This window comes from Perca fluviatilis, chromosome 1, assembly GCF_010015445.1.
Source record: "Perca fluviatilis chromosome 1, GENO_Pfluv_1.0, whole genome shotgun sequence".
Taxonomy (NCBI): domain Eukaryota; kingdom Metazoa; phylum Chordata; class Actinopteri; order Perciformes; family Percidae; genus Perca; species Perca fluviatilis.
Window position 1 is genome coordinate 7,582,030 of NC_053112.1, and position 20,003 is coordinate 7,602,032.

The 20,003-nt window shown below is 41.9% G+C and overlaps 1 protein-coding gene across 2 annotated transcripts; it reads right to left on the reverse strand.

The window, feature by feature from the left end:
* Nucleotides 1–3,365: 3,365 nt before the first annotated feature.
* fam161a (FAM161 centrosomal protein A) lies at nucleotides 3,366–19,510 on the reverse strand. Of its 2 annotated transcripts, none has more exons than XM_039817113.1 (7): nucleotides 19,174–19,510; nucleotides 12,555–12,826; nucleotides 8,750–9,952; nucleotides 8,298–8,465; nucleotides 6,586–6,685; nucleotides 5,573–5,712; nucleotides 3,366–3,813 (listed from the first exon to the last, which is right to left on the reverse strand). In XM_039817113.1, exons 1-7 carry the CDS (start codon nucleotides 19,327–19,329, stop codon nucleotides 3,507–3,509), a joined length of 2,346 nt encoding a protein of 781 aa, XP_039673047.1. In that variant the 5' UTR covers nucleotides 19,330–19,510; the 3' UTR covers nucleotides 3,366–3,506. The 2 variants fall into 2 exon arrangements, with proteins under 2 accessions (XP_039673047.1, XP_039673039.1); XM_039817105.1 differs by having other exon boundaries at nucleotides 8,735–9,952.
* Nucleotides 19,511–20,003: the final 493 nt, after the last annotated feature.

The window sequence follows — 20,003 nt, forward strand, 5'->3', positions numbered from 1 at the left end:
CGCCGCGTAAAATTTGGACTATGTACCCGCCCACCCGGCACCTGATTGGTTGTGCTGGTGCAGCCGTCATGCGGTGTCATAGGCCGCAGCTGTCAATCTGTCTCAACCTCCCTCCTCCAGTTTGCTCCAGTCTGACCTAAACAGTATTTTCAACAACACAGGCCCTGAACAATGATACATAACTTCTGTAATGTGGTGGAATTTAAATAAATACATTTACTAAAGAACTGTGAATCTAGTAAATTAGATAGATAGATAGATAGATAATAGATAGATAGATAGATAGATAGATAGATAGATAGATAGATAGATAGATAGATAGATAGATAGTCAATGTGTTTAGCTTTGTTGTCTTTTTTAGCTGCATGTCTATTCTGTGTACGTATGTACATTAAGTCAAATGCCTTGTATGTGTACACACACTTAGCCATTAAAGCTTATTCTGACTGTACTTAAGTACAAATGTTAAGGTTCTTGTACTTTACTTGAGTAATTCCCATTTTATGTAACTTCATAATTGTATTCCACTGCATCTCAGAGGTAAACGTTGTACTTTTTACTCCACTACATTTGTCTGACAGCTTTAAGTTACTTTTCAGATGACAGTTTTCCATCCCCTTCGTGTCCAGTGAAAACCCTGTATCTCCAGACGTGTTGATGTTGAATGTTTGTGATGAACTGAAGGATGAAGTCTTCCTTTATGTGTTGAGAAAACTCTCCTCCTTCAAAACTAAATAAAGTCTTTAAAAAGCCTCTTTGATCAGCTGTAAAATGCATCATCACAAAGCTGTTTATCCAAAACCCTCATATATAACAGATAAGTAAAACACTGACAGGCATCATTTTTCTGCAGAATTAGTACTTTTACTTATCATACTTTAAGTACATTTTGCTGCTAATACTTACATACTTACCGAGTAAGGTTATAAATGCAGGACTTTATGTTGTAGTGTAGTATTTTCACAGTGTGGTATTAGTACTTTTACGTAAGTAAAGGATCTGAATACTTCTTCCACCAGTGCTTGAATTGAGACAAAATAAAATGAGATGTCGTTTTTGAATAACTGGCTTTATTGTAGATGGAACAGTGTGATATAAACAAGGTTATGATGACAAATAAAAACAATGAATAAGTATTTCATATAGCACTAAATATTAGTCCGCTTCTGTGAGGTCAAATTGCGACTTTGATTGACATCAGATGTTGCCTGTATTATCATTTCCTGTTTTTTGGATACTAACTGCTAAAAAAAAAGCATATTATGACGATTAGTACAGAGTAAATGCTGTATAAAATGAGTTTGTAGTATAGATTTGGGACATGTCCTTACTCTGATGGCTTACTGGGACCCTTGAATAGAAGGGAGCCATCCTTAATGATATTAGTATAAACTGTGCTTTTCCTATTGTGACATGTCAAAGTGTGTACTGTGAAGATAGCCTATGGCTGTCTCCAAAATTACATCCGTCAGTAATGATGCAAAATGATGATTCAAAAGTGTAGAATAAGGTCAATTAAATGCTCACTATAGAGTGAACTAAAGAGCAGAATCAACCTTAATCTGTAGACATTTACTTTTTACAGTTTTAAGCGTTGATACAGAATGAAAATCAGCAAAATTTAGCAGAATTCTGCATCTGTGTGGCCCAGCTAATGAGTTGTAATTATGCTGGAGGCTGTTTCTTAAGTCTCTTATTTAATATCTTCTCGATCACAACCTTAGAAATTACACTGCTGGTTCAGTACGGTATTCTGTATCTGTGACAGGATGATGACTTTAGGTGTGGCTCTTCTTTTTCTTTCTTTTTATTTACTCATTTTATTTTTATGTTTGATTTTTCTTTCTTCCCTTTTCTTTCTTTTGGATATGGTGTACTGTATACTGTTTGTGTATTTGTTTAATGGTTTTTTAACTATCTTATCCCTTTTTGTAACCACAAAAGGATGTTAGGGTGTGGGTTGGGGTGGCACATGTTTTTGTTGTGTAATGTCTGTTAAATACCAATAAATAGAGCTTTAAAAAATATCTCCTCGATCAAACCGGAAGTTGTTCTGGCCCTCCTTCTTGAAGGCCTCAAAGCTCTTATTCCTGCCCCCAGGAGCTAGGATGGAGGATGGAGGAGGGATCTCCAAAGAGCTCCGAGCGAGGATACACAAGAGCAGCCTTCCCGGAGGCCGTGCAGCTGAAGGATTTCGCTAACTCCGCCCAAACAGCTGACGGATTCACGGGACGCTTCATCGGATAGGTCGCCTCATCCCTCTAAAAACCAACCTGATCTCACAGAATTTCGTGAAATGAACACGGATCGCTGAAAAGTCCGACTCAGCCCCTTAAAGCGCCCATATTCTGCTCATTTTCAGGTTCGTAGTTGTATTTTAAGGTTATACCATAATAGATTTGCATGGTTTCATTTTCAAAAAACACCATATTTTTGTTGTACTGCACAGCTCTCTCTCATTGCTGCAGCTCCTCTTTTCACCCTGTGTTCAGGTCTCTGTTTTAGCTACAGAGTGAGACCTCTGTTCTTCTGTACTATCTTTGATTGCACTCGCACATGCGCAGTAGCTCAGATCGTAGATCATCTCAGCTAGCTCCATAGACAGTAAAAGAACTAGTGTGTGTTGTAGCGGTGCTTTGCCATTGAGAACGAGGTAGAATGCTAGCGCTAGTATGCTAACAGTCGCGGTTAGCCAGCTCGTTTTGGCTAGTGACGTAGAAAGCCGTGCAAATTTTTAACAGCTCACCCGGAGACTGAAGGCAGGACACATTCAGAAACCGTATCTCGCTCAGAACTCCATGAATGGGTGTTTTTTTTCAAAGTTTGTATGCGTGTGGAAGCACCAGAGACACAAAATAACACCTCAAATCACAGAAAAAGTGATTTTTTTTCATAATATGGGCACTTTAAGTTAAATAAAAGTTCATGGGTGGGCTTACGGTTCTGTGACACAAAAAGAAGAAAGAGTCTTTAGGAAACTTGACATGCGGGACACGATCCCTGGTCTCCTGGGTGAAAGTCCTGTTGTTTGACCCATCTACCCCCCCAACCAATTTCAGCCTTACATACTACTCGCTACCATAGTCGCCCCTAATGCTACGTCATCTTCTCATTGACTTTACATTGGCATTGTTTCCCGTGGTGGCCACACAGATTTTTCACATAATGTGGTGTTAACGATTCGTAATCATTTGCTGCTAAAAAAACATTCCCTCGTTTCCTCTCTCCTCCCGTCTCTCCTATGCTTCCTCGGTGAGACAGACGGAGGAAGGGAAGCAAGTGAAGGAAACAGGGATGCGATGTATTGACCTGGGATGTACCCCCTAGAATAGTGAACACAGAAGTGATTTCAGACACAATCAATCTCAGGTTAAAGATCACGTTCTCGAAGACGTTTTCTATTCTTATGTGCACGATATTTACAATAAAATATCACATCTTATCATTCCAGGAATAAGAAGCCTCCTCTGCACTCGATGGGCTTTCTATCAGAGTTTTTGAACATATCACTTCCCCGCTTCCTGCTGTGTGGTGTCGGCGTCGTGCTCGCTGTCGTCTGAATAAGTCTCATGATCGTCTGAGTAGCGGTAACTTTCATCTGAATCGTGGTCATCATCATCATCATCATCATCATCTCTACGAGAATCCCGCTCCGAGTGGTGACCGCCGGCGTCCTCGCCGTCACGGTGGTTCGGTGAAGTCTTGTCGCTCGCTCCTTCCGTTTCGTCTGGATCAGCTTCTGCGTCTTCATCGTCCAGGAAGACCCTTCTGTAGTGGACGGGCTTGTATCCCATGTCTGGCTCCTCTCGGTCGCTGACAAACAGAAGAACACGAAGAACAGCTCTGAGTCAGTAACACCCTCGGGCCCAAAAGATGGCTGAACTTTCAATCACACAAACAACTTTCTATACGTAGTTTCTTTCTGTAGCACAGAAGATCGTTGGTCGTCCTCTTCCCTCACTCGAGGAAATTGCCAACTCAAGACTGCTCTCAAAAGCCACCAAAATTACACATGGCTGTTCTTCACCCTGGTCCCCCACTGTTTGAACTCTTGCCCTCAGGGAGACGTTACCGATGTCTAAAAACAAGGACTAGCAGATTTAGGAATAGCTTCTTTCCCAAAGCGATAAATGAAGCTAAACGTTTTTTAATGATGCAGTTTGCACTGTTATACTCAGCACTTAATCCACATTAGAATATGTATTATCCACTTAGTGTGAGAGTGGGTAACACTGTACAATAAGGTACACAAAAAAATAGGTAGTTAATGATTAGTTACTGTTGTTTGAAAGAGTAACAAATGATTAATTACTGTTTTTCAGAAGGGTAGTTACTGTTTTTTGAAAGAGTAACGAATGATTAGTTACTGTTTTTTGAAAGAGTAATGAATGATTACTTACTAGTAACTACCCTTCTGAAAAACTAATCAAAAACTAAACTAATCATTCGTTACTCTTTCAAAAAACAGTAACTAATCATTAATTACCTATTTATTTTGTGTACCTTATTGTAAAGTGTTACCAAGTTGGTGTTTTGATGTTATGGTTAGGTTGTGCTTGCAGGAAAGATGAGCGAGTGTTTGCTATGAATGATGGGTGAGATGTATTCGGTACGTGTGTGTGTGTGTGTTTGTTTGCAATGAATGTGTTGTGAGATGAGTTATATATATATATATGTGTGTGCGTGTTACAATGACGATGCACCTTACTAGAGTGGCTCTACAATTTAATTGTACTTAAATGCAATGACAATAAAGCCATTCAATTAAAAGATGCTTTACAGACAACCATCCAGCCATGCTGCATGGTTAACTTAAGTAACAAATTCTTCATTTTATGTTGCTGAACAAATATAATTTATTAACCCAACGAGGGGCTTGTTGTGTACATCTCAGCACAATCTTCCGAAATTATTGTAAGCTATTCAAATAAGAAATTCCCATGTTCAAAAAGGAGTAGGAAGAAGTTCAAAAAAAACTTTTCTGGTCCTAACCCCCTTTCCATTTTTATCCTTTAGTTAAATACAAAACAATTTCATGCTTCACTTATTTATACATGTTTACATACACATACATGTACCGTATATCTACCTACCTACACTCACATAAACACATGCATACACATAGACACAGATGCATACATACATGCATACGTACACACGTTTTTCTTCTTTTCCATCTATCTTCTTCGATTCTGTCTATCTATATCAAACCAAATAAGAACCCATCCAAACTAGACTTAGTATATAAGCCCAGGAACCATACAGTCAGTATACAATACTATCACCTCGAGTCCTTTCCGTATCCATTCAATATATTCATTTTAAATAGTCTCTTAACTATAAGATATGTTATGTTAATAATCAAATGACACAGCTTTGCACTGACTACATGAGAATCCCATCTAGGGCTGCAACTACTGATTATTTTCATCGTCGATTAATCTGATTAGTTTCTCTATTATGCTCCTTATCTCCTGAAACATCACAAAAACCATGTATTTGGCTTGGCTTAAAGCATCAGACTGGCTGAGTCAGTAAACGTAAGCGCAGGGTGTCATCTTTACACATTCACCTGTGTTTGCTGTCAGTGGACGGGGAGGCTTTGCCTGCAGAGCCTGATTTAACGGCCCTGCTGCTGATAAACTCTTCAGTCAGATCACATCCATGCAGGGCGTCTGTGTAGCGCTTCTCCGCTGCCTGTTTGGCATTCATCTGTTATCAAAGAAAGTTCGGAGAGTCAGTATACAAATTGACACTCAAATACTCTCACAGTGTTGGATTTCATCGCTCTGTGATATTCTTGCACCCCAGCGCTAATGGTAGTGAAATGATGTCGTATTCCATTAAAGTTCCATTAAACTGACTCACTTAAGACAGCTACTTTTGACAGTTTCCTATCTCAGGCCCGGTGACAAACAACCAACTAAGCCCCCAAAACCCCCTATCCCACCCCTAGTGTCCTATTTATTTATTTACAAATGTACATAGGCCACTGTAACTACACTTATACATAGCCATATTCTACTGCTCTTCATACTATACATCCTGAACATACACTTATTCTCACTACTCTTATAATGTTACCACATTGCACATAGCTGTACATATCTGTCTATATGGTTCATACTGAATATCCATATTTTATTCTGTTTTTCTTATAATAATACACTGTATTTATCTATATAATTTTTTTACTACTATTATAATGTTACTGCTGCTACATTGCACATATCTGTACATGTTCATACATTATTCATATTACATAGCCATATTTATTCTGCTCTTATAAGGTAACTGCTAATACACTGCACACATTTATATTTAATTTATATTACTCTAAACCACCTTCTGTAAACCAACTGTACAATACTGTCTACACTGCACTATATTTCTTGTCCTGTCTATACTTGAATATAATATAATTGCTGCACTTTTCTGCTCTTTTTGCACTTTTGGTTGGATGCAAACTGCATTTTGTTGTCTTTGTACTTGTACTCTGCACAATGACAATAATCTATAATCTAATCTAATTGAATCTAATCTAATGTGTATAGGTGATAGCAGGCTTTTCAGGTCAATGCTCACCTGTGCAACCTGCTCCAAGAGCAGCGGCCTCCCCTTCACCCTCCGCTTCATCTCTTTAATCTCCTGCTTGTACTCCTTCTTGCGCTGAAGCTCTTGTTTCCTGCAGAGAACACAGAGTTAAGAAGCGTCCCGTTTCCTTCAACAGCTCATGCTGCAGTCGTGTTATGGTGCCTTCCACGGCCACAGGTAAGTTGGAATTTACAAGTTCCCAGTCGGAAATTTCAACTGGAACGCCCTCTGAAGTCGGATTTCCGACTCAGAAAGTCAGAGAACCCCATTAACTCCGACCAAAGCAGACCTCAAAATCCAACATGGCTACTCCGTCCATCAACAGTAGTGAAAGCTGTAATAATGTGCTGTTTATTAGCACCTCTGTGTCTCATTAAACCAGTCGTACACACAGTACTGTCCAACTTCTATCGGGGAACATGTCGCTATGGTGTTTGTATGCACAAATTACAGCCTGATGCGTTGTTATCAACTGGTATTGCTTACAATGGCTAACCTGGCTAAAGCTAACCCCTCTGTGAAATAATAAAATAAATTTCATTTATTTTATTTATAAAAGGACAATGTACATTTATCAACATTTCTGTGAATGTGCCAGTGTTAGCCAGCCGGCTAATTTTCAACTGTAGTCCTCTGGCCAGATGTTTTGAGACCACAGCAAGACATTAGTACAGGTTTAAATTTATAGACAGAAGTCACTAAGACACCAAAAAAGCTGCTACAGCAACAAATAAGCCATGCAGAGCGACAGGAAGCAGCAAGACATGAGTACAGTTACACATCAACAGTATCCACACTCAGTACGGGAAGCCAAGCAAGCAACACAAGAGTTCCCGCAGGTTTCACCAAGTCAAATTTAAGACCTTTTTAAGACCATTATGAATGAAATTTAAGACCTACAATATATCACAACATCAAAAACAAATTCAGATGTCAGAGTCCGCAAACATTGTCTGAAACAATTCCCTGGTTTCCTCAGTGGCATTGTAGGACTGGTGTCTAGATTGGCTGCAAAGTAAGTTGCATGTTGGGTGTCATTTGTAGTCTTAATGCAGCGACTTATATTTGGACTACAAGCGACAGAAAGTACTACAACACCACAGAATTAAAAACAAACATTATAAAGCGCTGCGGGAGCATTAGAGGTAGCGTTGCATGGACGTAAGAAAATTAAGACCTGTTCAAAATGATTTAAGACCTAGAACACAATACTTAAAGGTGCAGTAGGTAAGACTAATAAAACTAACTTTCTGTCATATTTGCTGAAACTGACCCTATGTTCCAGTAGAACTACATGAAGCAGGTCATTTAAAAAAATAAATCCAGCTCCTCTGGCTCCACCTACAGCCTGTAGTGTGATTTGCAAAAATCCACAGCTCCCTGTTCAGATGCACCAATCAGGGCCATGGGGGGTGTCTAACTGTTCAGATGCACCAATCAGGGCCAGGGGGGTGTCTAACTGCGTGTCAATCACTGCTCATGTACACGCATTCATTCTCCCTTGTGGGGGGAGGGGCTTAGGAGACCGTTTCGGGCTTTGGCAGAAAGGGGGGGGAGGGACTGAGAAGTTGTTGATGTTCAAATGTTTTGGCTAAGTCCTGGATCTTCACAATCCGACCTACGGCACCTTTAAGCAAATGTAAGACTTTTTAAGGCCTGACATTTTGATTGTGAAATTTTTGAATTTATTAGGGTTTATTTACCTGAATTCTTTGAGTTTGGTCGGGTGCGTCTGTGAGAGAGCCAGGTGGGGGTCGTTGGCCTGGGCACGTTTCACCACCACCCCCTGCAGCTTCTTCTCCCGCTGCTTCTGCTTCTCCCTCCAGCGCTCCTCCTCCTCCTCGGCCTTCCTCCTCTGCTCCAGCACCTTTCTACTCAGGGAGACAATCTGGTCACCGATGCACGAAGGTTCGGATGGGATGGGAACTTCGGGAAGAGGATACGGGTGCAACAAATCAGCTACGGGGAGCGGGTGTGGGGGTTGTGAGCACACAGCAGGGGGGATGTTGGGAAATGGAGTTCCACAAATATAATCAGCCTGCAGGGATTTCAAACACAGAAGGCAACTGTTCTTTTCTGTTCTGAGGATGGCTCTACGTCAACTAAAATGGTGGAAGCCTCTAGAGTCCTGAAATGGTACCTCACGGCCTCGTGCCTCTTTTTGGTGGCGTCCGTGACTTTGGTGGGCAGAAACTCCAGGCTGCCGGAGAGGGACGAACACTGACTCGAGTTTGGCGTACGAGGCGTCCCGGCCGGGCTGATGTACGGCCAGCGGCTCATCCGAGGGCTGCTCTGCTCCTTCTCGATGTCGGCCAGGATGCGTTCGCGGTGCGACGTGATCTGTGACGTCCTCAGCTCGAAGGGTTCGCACGCCGTTGTGGGCTTCACCTCTTTCTGTTTCTCCAGGTGTTTCTGGAAGCGTCGATAACTGGCGTCGAAGTCGGGCACCTCCTTGTTAATGTGGGGCCTGTGGGAGAAGCTGTCGTCCCCCGCGGCCGCGGCGGCGCCGGCGCCGTCTTTGGTCTTCTTGCGGTCGCTGAGCCGTCGTTCCAGCATGCTGGGAGGCATCGAGGCGCTGTGGAGCATCTCCTGAGCTCTCATCTGGATCTTGATGGACCGATAGAGCTGCTCCTCCTTCATCTGTTCGCCGGACGCCGCGGCGTACACTGCCTTGGGCACGGGCTTGGCCTTGAAGGGTTTGACTTTCTCTTGGTCGGACGGCTGTGGCTGATGCAGCTGTTTCTGCTCCTTCTTTTTGCGCTCCCTCTCCAGGAAGCTGAAGGGCTTCTGGACGGTTTGAGGATGCGGATCTTCTCGTTCTTTCATCCGCCGTCGTCTCTCGCCGCGCTCCTGCAGCTCCTCGTAAAGCGGGAGGTGGACGTGGGCCGGCGCGGGGTTGGCGCGGAACTTCTTCTGACACTCTTTCAGTTCTTCCAGCTGCTTTCGCAGCTCTGCGTTCTCCTGCTCGATCTCTGAGCGCGTCTTCATGCCGCTCCTTTGCCTATCGGACTCGCGCAGCATCATCTGGAAAGGTTTCGGGACGGTCATTCTGTGTTTCCAGTGCTCTCCGTCTTTTTGCCCCTGTCTCCTCTTCCCTTTTCCCTTTCGCGGTCTCCGCTGGTCGGTCGGCAGGCTGTGCATCGAGGAGGACGACAGGTGGGGGTTGTGAAGGGAGACCTTAAAGTCCTGCCACATGTTCTTGATGTGTTCTTCAGGACAGAAAGGCAGGCCTTTCTCCCCATTGTTACAGGCAGCTTCGTCTTCGTCTGAAGAGTCTGAGCACCTCCTGAGTTCAACAGCGGAGTGCGACTTCCTCAAACGGCGTGAAGCCGCTGGGCTGCTGTTCGACCACGGTAGTCTAACAGAGAAAATAAATCAATGACTGTTAATATGACATAGCACTAGGGCTGAACGATTAATTGCATTTGCGATAATATCGCGATATGTTAAAACGCGATTTCCTAATCGCAAAGGCTGCGATTTGGTCACGTGACTCACGAGAGCAAATCAGTCCGCACTCCGTAGTCCGCAGAGAAAGCATCAACTTAGCACGCTAACGGTACGCCGTACCTTGAGCAGATTTCTGTCATTCAAACAACTCTGAGTTGTAGTTTAAAACTTGTAAGGGTTTTATTCGGGCTCCAGTACACACATGCAGTTAATGAATACAGGCACGCAGAACTGAAGGCTCGGTTAGCAACAATTAGCTCTGATTAGCGGTTAGCTCCGGTTAGCTCCATTATAAAGATATGGAGCGGAGGAGACTGCCGCGGAGAGGGGTAACAACCAGACTCTGATAAATGACGTTCGGGGAGCTGTCACAGCAGCGTGGCCACGGTGTTTCAACGGTTTTATTAGTACAGTTAGCTAATCCCACGGCAACACCAGCATGCTACTACTAACGTAACGATAGCCTCTCTGAGCTAGTGCAGCGTTGTTGACGCTGTCCATGCACGACGCAACTTCACGGAAGGGAGGGGGCTGGAGGCAGCTCCTCTCTGTGCGCTGTTAAAGAAAATACACCGATGTATATATTTTACTTATTTAACTGTCTAGTAAAGTTCAAAGACAGTGTTTAAAAAATGCAATCCACATGTTTACATATGTCTATGTAAATAATAATTAAATAATCTAAATACTACTAAGTGTTGTAAAGCCACATTTGTTTTTATATTTCTGCAATCTGCACTTTAGTGTGATTTATTTCTGACTTTCATATGAATGTTTCCACCAGGCTTGGTCAGTGCTCAATATACTACTGGGATTGAAGTAGTTAAATAAAAGAGGTCATTCATATAAATTCCACGCACTATTTCACCCATCACATACAGGCCTGGCCTCCAGGAAAGAACAGCTTGTTTAATCTATCTAATCTTGTGAAGTTCATACTATACAATGATTTATTGCTAGTTTTTGTTGACTAATACAGAAGACAAAGAGCTTAAAAAATAATCACATATCGAATCAAAATCGCAATATTTTTTAAATAAATCGCAATTAGATTATTTTCAAAAATCGTTCAGCCCTACATAGCACCTAATACTCAGAAAATGAATCCCTGTCACTCAAACTCACCACATCACAATTAAGTAAACTGTGGGGGGAAAAGTTGCTATCTTTAATGCAATTTGAGCTGACATTTCTTAAAGGTCCCATGACATGCTGCTCTTTGGATGCTTTTATTTGGACCTTAGTGGTCCCCTAATACTGTATCTGAAGTCTCTTTTATATAGACCTTAGTGGTCCCCTAATACTGTATCTGAAGTCTCTTTTATATAGGCCTTAGTGGTCCCCTAATACTGTATCTGAAGTCTCTTTTATATAGGCCTTAGTGGTCCCCTAATACTGTATCTGAAGTCTCTTTTATATAGGCCTTAGTGGTCCCCTAATACTGTATCTGAAGTCTCTTTTTATATAGACCTTAGTGGTCCCCTAATACTGTATCTGAAGTCTCTTTTATATAGGCCTTAGTGGTCCCCTAATACTGTATCTGAAGTCTCTTTTATATAGACCTTAGTGGTCCCCTAATACTGTATCTGAAGTCTCTTTTATATAGACCTTAGTGGTCCACTAATACTGTATCTGAAGTCTCTTTTATATAGACCTTAGTGGTCCCCTAATACTGTATCTGAAGTCTCTTTCCCGAAATTCAGCCTTGGTGCAGAATTACAGCCACTAGAGCCAGTCCCACAATGAGCTTTCCTTAGGATGCGCCATTTCTGTGCCTGTAGCTATTGAGGAGGAGAGAGGGGGGGGGCAAGGTGGAGGGTGGGGGTGTGGCCTTGACCAACTGCCACTTTGCTCGTTTGAAAGCCATGATGTCTCTCTCTCTCTCATGGGGGGGCCAAATTCTCTGGGCAGGCAAATCAGAGAAAGGGGAGGTAACCTTGCTCCTTATGACCTCATAAGGAGAAGATTCCTGATTGGTCCATCTGAGCTTTCATTTTCTCAAAGGCAGAGCAGGATACCCAGGGCTGGGTTTACACCTATCACCATTTCTAGCCACTGGGGGACCATAGGCAGGCTGGGGGAACTCATATTAATGTTAAAAAACCTCATAAAGTGAAATTTTCATGTCATCGGACCTTTAAATCATCTCAAAGGCAATAAATTGCACTCATAGTTGCATCTAACGACTATTTTCTATATCTATTAATCTCTCAATTATTTTCTCAATTAATTAAATAAAAGAGAGTCCAAAGTGATGTATTCAAATTGCTTATTTATTTAATTCATTCATTTTCTGATTTAGAGTCTGATTAATCTGGTGTGCTATGAATTATTGATACAACACCCCCTTTACGGATTCACATTTGCATCACTGCTCTTTTTTGTTGTCTATTTAGGGCAGTTGTAAAAAAAAAAAGATCTGTGTTCAGGTCATAAAATAAGACCTGGGAAACACAACAGAATCCATCTTGAAGTTCCTCTTAAGATAATCTTGACCAGAAGCCACCCACCTGTGCCTTCCTGTCTCCAGCATCGTCATGTCCAGAGGCTCCATGGCCCGGAGCTGCAGCTTCCTCCGATACATGCTCTCCAGCTCAGCCATGGTGCGCAGGTGCGCCTTCTTCAGCTCCTCCAGCTTGCTGTAGTACTCCTCGTTGGAGAAGAAGATTTCGCTCAGGTCGAGGCGGTCTCCTGCCGCTCTGAAGTCGGTCATCATGAGAGGACCGCCCTTCCCCAAATAGTCCTCGTCACAGAAATCAGAGCCCGAGTCCTCATACTCCAGCTGAAAAGGCCAAAAGTCACGCAAATCTCATTTGCCAATCATTTAAATCTTAAGCAACTTTTGGCGAGGGAGGCCTCAGTGGGTTTTGTGTTTTGATTCGACGCATTATACATTACACATTATATGATTTATGTAACATGATTTGAAAATGTAGCCTGAAAGTAATATCTTTTCTTTTTGGAAGCTGCCATTTTATTGTATTTTATGCTAACTGCAGGGCGTTTTGTTTACAACCAGCAGGTGTTCTGGAGCAGAGCGGCGCTGCTCGGTGGCCCCTCCAGGACCGATAAGCCTATTACCGGCAGAGACGCGGGCCATATGGTGGATGCACTAAAGGGCAGCTTACCGGGAAAAGAGCTCAACTGACACACACTCATCCTGCATCAGGTGTCCTTCTCTTTTGATTCTCACAATATCATTAGCGTGTTTGTCTTCCCTGAACTGGGACAACTGCTGCAGGATAATACATGGGAGGAAGAGGAGGAGGAGGAGGAGGAGGAGGAGGAGCTGTGTTGTTGTCCAAATGATAATTAAGAGTTTGGGGATTATAAACTAAATGACGTGACGTCTGGTAGTCAAGACGGAAGTCCAAAAATAGTCAGGCCCAACAACACGTTATGCAGGTCAAATCCTTTCCATCACATGGACTGACCTGAAACTGTCAACAGCCTGTTAACTGGACGAGATCTCTTTCAAATCAAAAGTTCACTGGAAAACATTCAAACATTTCAACTCTATAAAGTCAGGATTGTATTTTTTGGAAGGGAGGGAAAACACGTTAAATCCAAAATCAGTATCATTTGCTCTTGGTTGATGATTACTCTTGCTATTCAGACGTCTGCCAAGGATCTGTAATGCCAGTTATTATGTAAATATATATTATGTCTTGTCTGTGAATTCATTGTTAAAAGAATTACAACTTGAGGTGAATGACCTAAAAGCTGTTAGAATAAATACAAGAAAGCATTTTTTTTTTTCGGTAAATGAAACATTTACAGTATATGAAACAAAAAATTGTTAAGGCGCCGACGCACCAACCCGATAATCGGCCGTGTGACAGTCTGGCGAGATCGCTGACACGAGTCTGTTCGGTGTGTCCCGTGCCGTCGTCAGTCGGAGGAGCTGTCGGCCTTCATTTTGGCAGATTTGACTTGTTGAATCGGAAGGCGGGCAGTCGGGCTCAATAGCCACTCTGATTGGTGGAGCGCTAACACGGAAATGACGAGCGGGATGAGCGTGATTAACGCCTCTCAGAATCTGACGAAAATCTTTCAAACTGACCTTTGTCGATCTGAAATGAAGACAGATTCAGCAACTGCACGGCCTATTTCTCTCTTAAAGTGATGGTTCGGAGTAATTCACCCTAGGGTCCTTTGCACCATGACCTCGAGCCAAACACCCCCCCAGAAGCTTTTTTCACCTGGGTCTAACATTGGGAGAGTTAGCGCAGAGTAGCATTATCAGCTGAATAGCTTAGCGCAGAGGCTAATGGACCCACGTTTGTATCTTGTAAGTTACCCCACTAATAATGCCCGAAATGATACCAAAGGTCTACAAGTAGTACAAATAGGTTATGCACTCATAAAACGATGGATTGGAAAGTTTGTAAGTACACCAGAAGTTTATGAACACTTGCCTGCTCTCTGCTGCTGCTGCTGCTGCTACCTGCAGTTAGATGAGTGCTTAGGGCCGTCTACAAATAACTACACCAAAAAGAGTTACAACAAAAATATTTATTAACTCAATGATTAAATAATGTAATGTCTCCAAACTTACCTCAATTATTACGTGTCTCCTGCTAGTTATTCTACAGCACTTACTTAAAAAAAAAAAGTTAAATTAATAAATATTTTTGTTGCATCTCTTTTCGGTGTTGTAATTTGTAGACTGTCCCTAAGCACTCGTCTCACAGCAACAACAACAGCAGAGAGCAGAAGCCAGCAGGCAAGTGTTATTTACATAAACTTCTGGTGTACTTACAAACTTTCCAATCCATCGTTTTATGAGTGCATAACCTATTTGTACTACTTGTAGATGTTTGGTATCATTTCGGGCATTATTAGTGGGGTAACTTACGAGATACAAACGTGGGTCCGTTAGCCCCTGCGCTGTTGAACTGTTGCTTTTATTTTCTTGTTTGCTATTCTTAATTTTGCTCTTAATTTTTGGGGGCTTTTCCCTTTAATCGACAGTGGATAGACAGGAAAGGGGGGAGGGAGGGAGAGAGAGAGAGGGGATGACACGCAGCAAAGGTCCGCAGGTCGGATTCGAACCCGGGCCGCTGCAAAGGACTCAGCCTACATGGGGCGCACGCTCCTACTGGGTGAGCTAGATTTTCAATTTTATAGCATTTGAAAAACAAGTTTCAATGGTTTCAAAACAGCCTCCTGACTAAACTTTGACAGATACGAGTCTGTGATTCACTCGACATCCTCTGATCTCAACGATTATGCAAAATAATCCATAATTTCTGCTTTTTTTTAAACTCCAAAACAGGTATAATGTCATTTAAACTAGGTTTATTGACCATGAATTTAAAAAAGTGACAAAAAAGCGTCAAAGGCATTTAAAAAGTGACAAAAACTTTTGAAAAAAAGCGACAAAAATAGTTAATTTTCAATTTAGACCCGGAAGGAAGACAACACAACACCAGGGTTACATTAGATGTAAATTACTTTAGTACTTCTTCTGTGGCGTTTGGGAGGATTATTCTAGTTTTGTCCCAAATCTTTTGTCTACGTTGCAGAGCTTAAAATGTTTGTTTTTTTGACATAATTCAAACTTCCCAAGGCCAATGTTTAAATCTCACTGGCTGTTGTTTTAGAAGACCGATTTAATTACGTTCATTTCATTTGGCACTTCCAACAACTGGTATTTTAAAGTGCTCATTTTATGCTCATTTTCAGGTTCATAATTGTATTTAGAGGTTGTACCAGAATAGGTTTACATGGTTTAATTTTTCAAAAAACACCATATTTTTGTTGTTGTACTTCACATTGCTGCAGCTCCTCTTTTCACCCTGTGTGTTGAGCTCTCTGTTTTAGCTACAGAGTGAGACATCTCACTTCTGTTCCATATTTGTTGGGAGTCGCACATGCTCAGTAGCTAGGTAAGGACTACTAGCCAGTCAGAAGCAGAGTATGCGGGCGTGCCCTGACAGTACCTAGGTAAGGACTACTAGCCAGTCAGAAGCAGAGTATGAGGGCGTGCCCTGACAGTACCTAGGTAAGGACTACTAGCCAGTCAGAAGCAGAGTATGAGGGCGTGCCCTGACAGTACCTAGGTAAGGACTACTAGCCAGTCAGAAGCAGAGTATGCGGGCGTGCCCTGACAGTACCTAGGTAAGGACTACTAGCCAGTCAGAAGCAGAGTAGCGTGCGCGTCCGACAGTACCTAGGTAAGGACTACTAGCCAGTCAGAAGCAGAGTATGCGCGCGCGCCTGACAGTACCTAGGTAAGGACTACTAGCCAGTCAGAAGCAGAGTATGAGGGCGTGCCCTGACAGTACCTAGGTAAGGACTACTAGCCAGTAGGGTGTGGACGAGACACTTCGCCACTCACAACACGACGACACCAGGATTGGGGGCGGCCCGCGAGCGCGAGACGCGATTTTAACACTAATTTAAAGAAAACTTCAGTTAAGAAATATGACTGGGAAAAATAGTCTTTACTCAGAGAACCAAGGTTACAAGCTAGGGGTGTGACGAGACGCTTACTCCGAGACGAAACACATCACGAGAGATTGGGTTCATGAGAACGGGACGAGATTTCTCGTCGCGGTGAAAAGTTGTCTCGTGAGGCGATGTGATGTCAGCGTGATGGAGCGTGGAATTACTATTGAAAATCCCCCTGCCACTTTTAAATCATTTGTGTGGCAACATTTTGGTTTTCCTGCGGAAATAATAAACGGCGAAAGAGTGACAACAGCAGACAAACACAATATGTAAACATTGTAAGAAAAAATGCCGTATACCGCCCACGCAACACGAGCACTATGCAAAAACACTTACAGCACCACCACAGCTCTCTACTAACTACTGCACCGCGCGACGCGCGTGCGTGCAGGGTAGTAGGGACGATTCTTTCTTACAATGTTTACATATTGTGTTCGTCTTGTCTGTCACTCTTTCACTCTTTTCACCTCGACGAGAAATCTCGTCACCCTTACTAGCCAGTCAGAAGCAGAGTATGAGGGCGTGCTCTGACAGTACCTAGGTAAGGACTACTAGCCAGTCAGAAGCAGAGTATGAGGGCGTGCCCTGACAGTACCTAGGTAAGGACTACTAGCCAGTCAGAAGCAGAGTATGAGGGCGTGCCCTGACAGTACCTAGGTAAGGACTACTAGCCAGTCAGAAGCAGAGTATGAGGGCGTGCCATGCTAGCAGCTAGGCGCATTATAACGTGTGTTACAAAGTGACCACGCGTCTGTCTCTGAAGTAAAGGCTGGACTACAATAGAGCTGTTTGGAGCAGTTGGTGAACAGTGTTTTCTGTTGGAGATGGTAAGTCCCTTTGGGGGGGACTTTGGGCTTTTTCACTTTGTAAACCTATAACATGCACAAAAAAAGATATATAACACAATAAAGGAAAGGGGGAAAGCCAAAAAGCATAAAATGAGCACTTTAAGTCACCAGACTTTGAGTTAGACCTAGCTTAGTTGGGACTAATATGTAGTAGTAATCAGTAAAAGGAGCCATTTTATTTTGAAGGTGTTTTAAACTAAACGTTACTCAGACCCTGTACTTAGGTAAAAATAGGAATACCATAGTCTAAAATTACTTAGTTAGAAGTTAAAGTCCTGAATTCAAAATGTTACTTAGGCTTAGAAAAAGTACATCAGTATTATTAACTAAATGTACCTAAAGTATCAAAAGTAAAAGTACTTCCTCACCCCACAATTAATACCTGTGGTGGAAGAAGTACTAAAGTAAAAGTAGAATTACCGTAGCCTATAAATACTTTATTACAAGCAGGCCTATAATAAAAATCAAAATGTTAAGAAAAAGCACAACAGCATTATCAGTTAAATGTACTTTAAAGTAACAAAAGTACTCATTATGCAGAATGGCTCCTTTCAAAGTTAGCTATATATATTTATAGAATATATTGTTTTATCACTACTGAATAAGACCATTTTAATGTAGTACTTTGTCAATGTGAAGCCAATTTTAGATACTTTGTATACTTTTGTGTAGATAAGTAGCTAGTAGTAACGTTACTGTATCATATTATGTAAGCAAATCAGGTTTGTAAATTATAGTTTTATTTTGATTTAACCTTTATTTAACCAGGTAGGCGGTTGAGAACAGGTTCTCATTTGCAGCGAGGACAAATAGTTTCACATTCAATACAGCACAATAACACAGAATACAATATGCTACATAAAGTGCGGAATAAGTGGGCATTACAAATGCCTGCACGTAGTGAGGTGTAAGTAAATCGATGGATGTGCAATATACATGAACAGAGTCTGTATCACTGCTGAGATGGTGTAAAGCGTTAATAAACAGTTAGTCTAGAGGCCTAGTTAGTGAAGTAGATCAGTTGTAACACAATCAGGGCTCAAAATTAACTTTTTTCGTCCACCAGCCAAATGGCTAGTGAATGTTCATATTTGCCACTTTACTAGATTACCATTGTTTTTTTTGGCTGGCGAGGGAAGCAAATCTACCAGCCAATTGCATATTTTACCAGCATTTGGCTAATAAATGGTGCTAATTTTGAACCCTGAACACAATGTATATGAATAGACAGTCTAGACCAATGCTGAGGTGTAGTGAAGAGTCAAAATACAGTTAGTGCAAGTTGCGGTCTACTAAGTGATGTGGATCAGTAATAACACAGTAAGCAATAATCAGTCTAAATAAATGCTGAATGTAGAGAAGAGACAATAGTCTAGGTAGTGAGGTAGATCAGTAATAATACAATATGCAAGAATAGACATATTGTATAAATGCTGAGATGTAGTAAAGAGTCAGAGTACAGTTAGTGCAAAGTGTGGTCTAAATAAAAACAAAAAAATATTATGTAAGCATATCATGTTTGTAAATTTAAAAAGTAGTCTACATTTCCCTCTGAAATGTAGCTATTGGAGTCGAATAGAAGTATAAAGTAGCATAAGATGGAAGTACAAGTACCGAAGTTAATCAGGGTTAATACCGGTGGTGTAGCTAGTCTAATGTATTGTACTGGGTGTACTGTACACACACACACACACACACACACACACATATACATATAATATATAGGCCAAAATGTTACCTTAGTGGGTATACCTGCGTATAACGTCGCTAGACTACACCACTGGTTAATACGGAGTAATGCGGTTTGTATGGTCTTTAACGTTACCTCCTTCTCGTAGTCCCGGTTGTCCATGAGACTTGTAGCCGAGCACGGCAGCACTCTCTCCCGCTCGTAAGACGCTAACGGCGCTTTGGTGTGCGGGTCAACCGGCGTTTTCAAACACGACGTGACCATAACGTTTGTCCGGTGGGCGTTCGCCATGGCGGTGCCGTTTCAGTTGTTAAAAATACAAAATACGTGTTACAAAAATCCGGTACTTTTGGGATAACTAGGCCTAAAAGGTCAGTAGTCGCTGGTGCTGAAGCGTCGGTAAACAGGCAGCAGGTGTTCTCCTTAGCAACGGAGCCGCTTGGTTGTTAAGGAAATGACGGAGTGTAACAGGAAACGAAAAGCTGTGGGTTTCATTCAAAATAAAAGCACAGCTAGCCAATATATCGATAAAGTGGTTTTCTTCTGCCTTCCACTGGAGACAACTTAAGAAAACTTCATAATTACATAGTTAAATTCAAATGCTGATGCATATTTGATCCGTCCCATGTTGTGTACTTTGTCTATTTGTTTTTTTCTTTTAAAAAAAATGCTTTTATTTTCTTGTGGGCCATTCGTGTTTAGGTTTGCTACTCAGACATTTGCCAAGAATTCTTGATTTCATCAATATACAACAATTTTGAGTAAATGGCCTGAAAGCTGTCTGAATAAACACAAGGAATAATGTTTTCACTAAACAGAAAACATAAAGCCATATGGAAAAGAGGAAAGCACATTCTGCGTAGATCCAAAAACTTCAAAATGCAGTAAATTTTAGGTCTTTAAAATCCTCTGAAAGAGCATTAGGACCATCAAAATCGGGGCAAAAGAATCACACAGGCAACAGC

Coding starts and splice junctions, on each gene's coding strand:
- fam161a (XM_039817105.1), bottom strand. CDS start 19,329: ATGGCGAACGCCCACCGGACAAACGTTATGGTCACGTCGTGTTTGAAA. Junction 9,953..12,554: donor CTGGAGACAGGAAGGCACAG/GTGGGTGGCTTC, acceptor TTTCTCTGTTAG/ACTACCGTGGTCGAACAGCA. Junction 8,466..8,734: donor AAGAGGCACGAGGCCGTGAG/GTACCATTTCAG, acceptor CTCCCTGAGTAG/AAAGGTGCTGGAGCAGAGGA.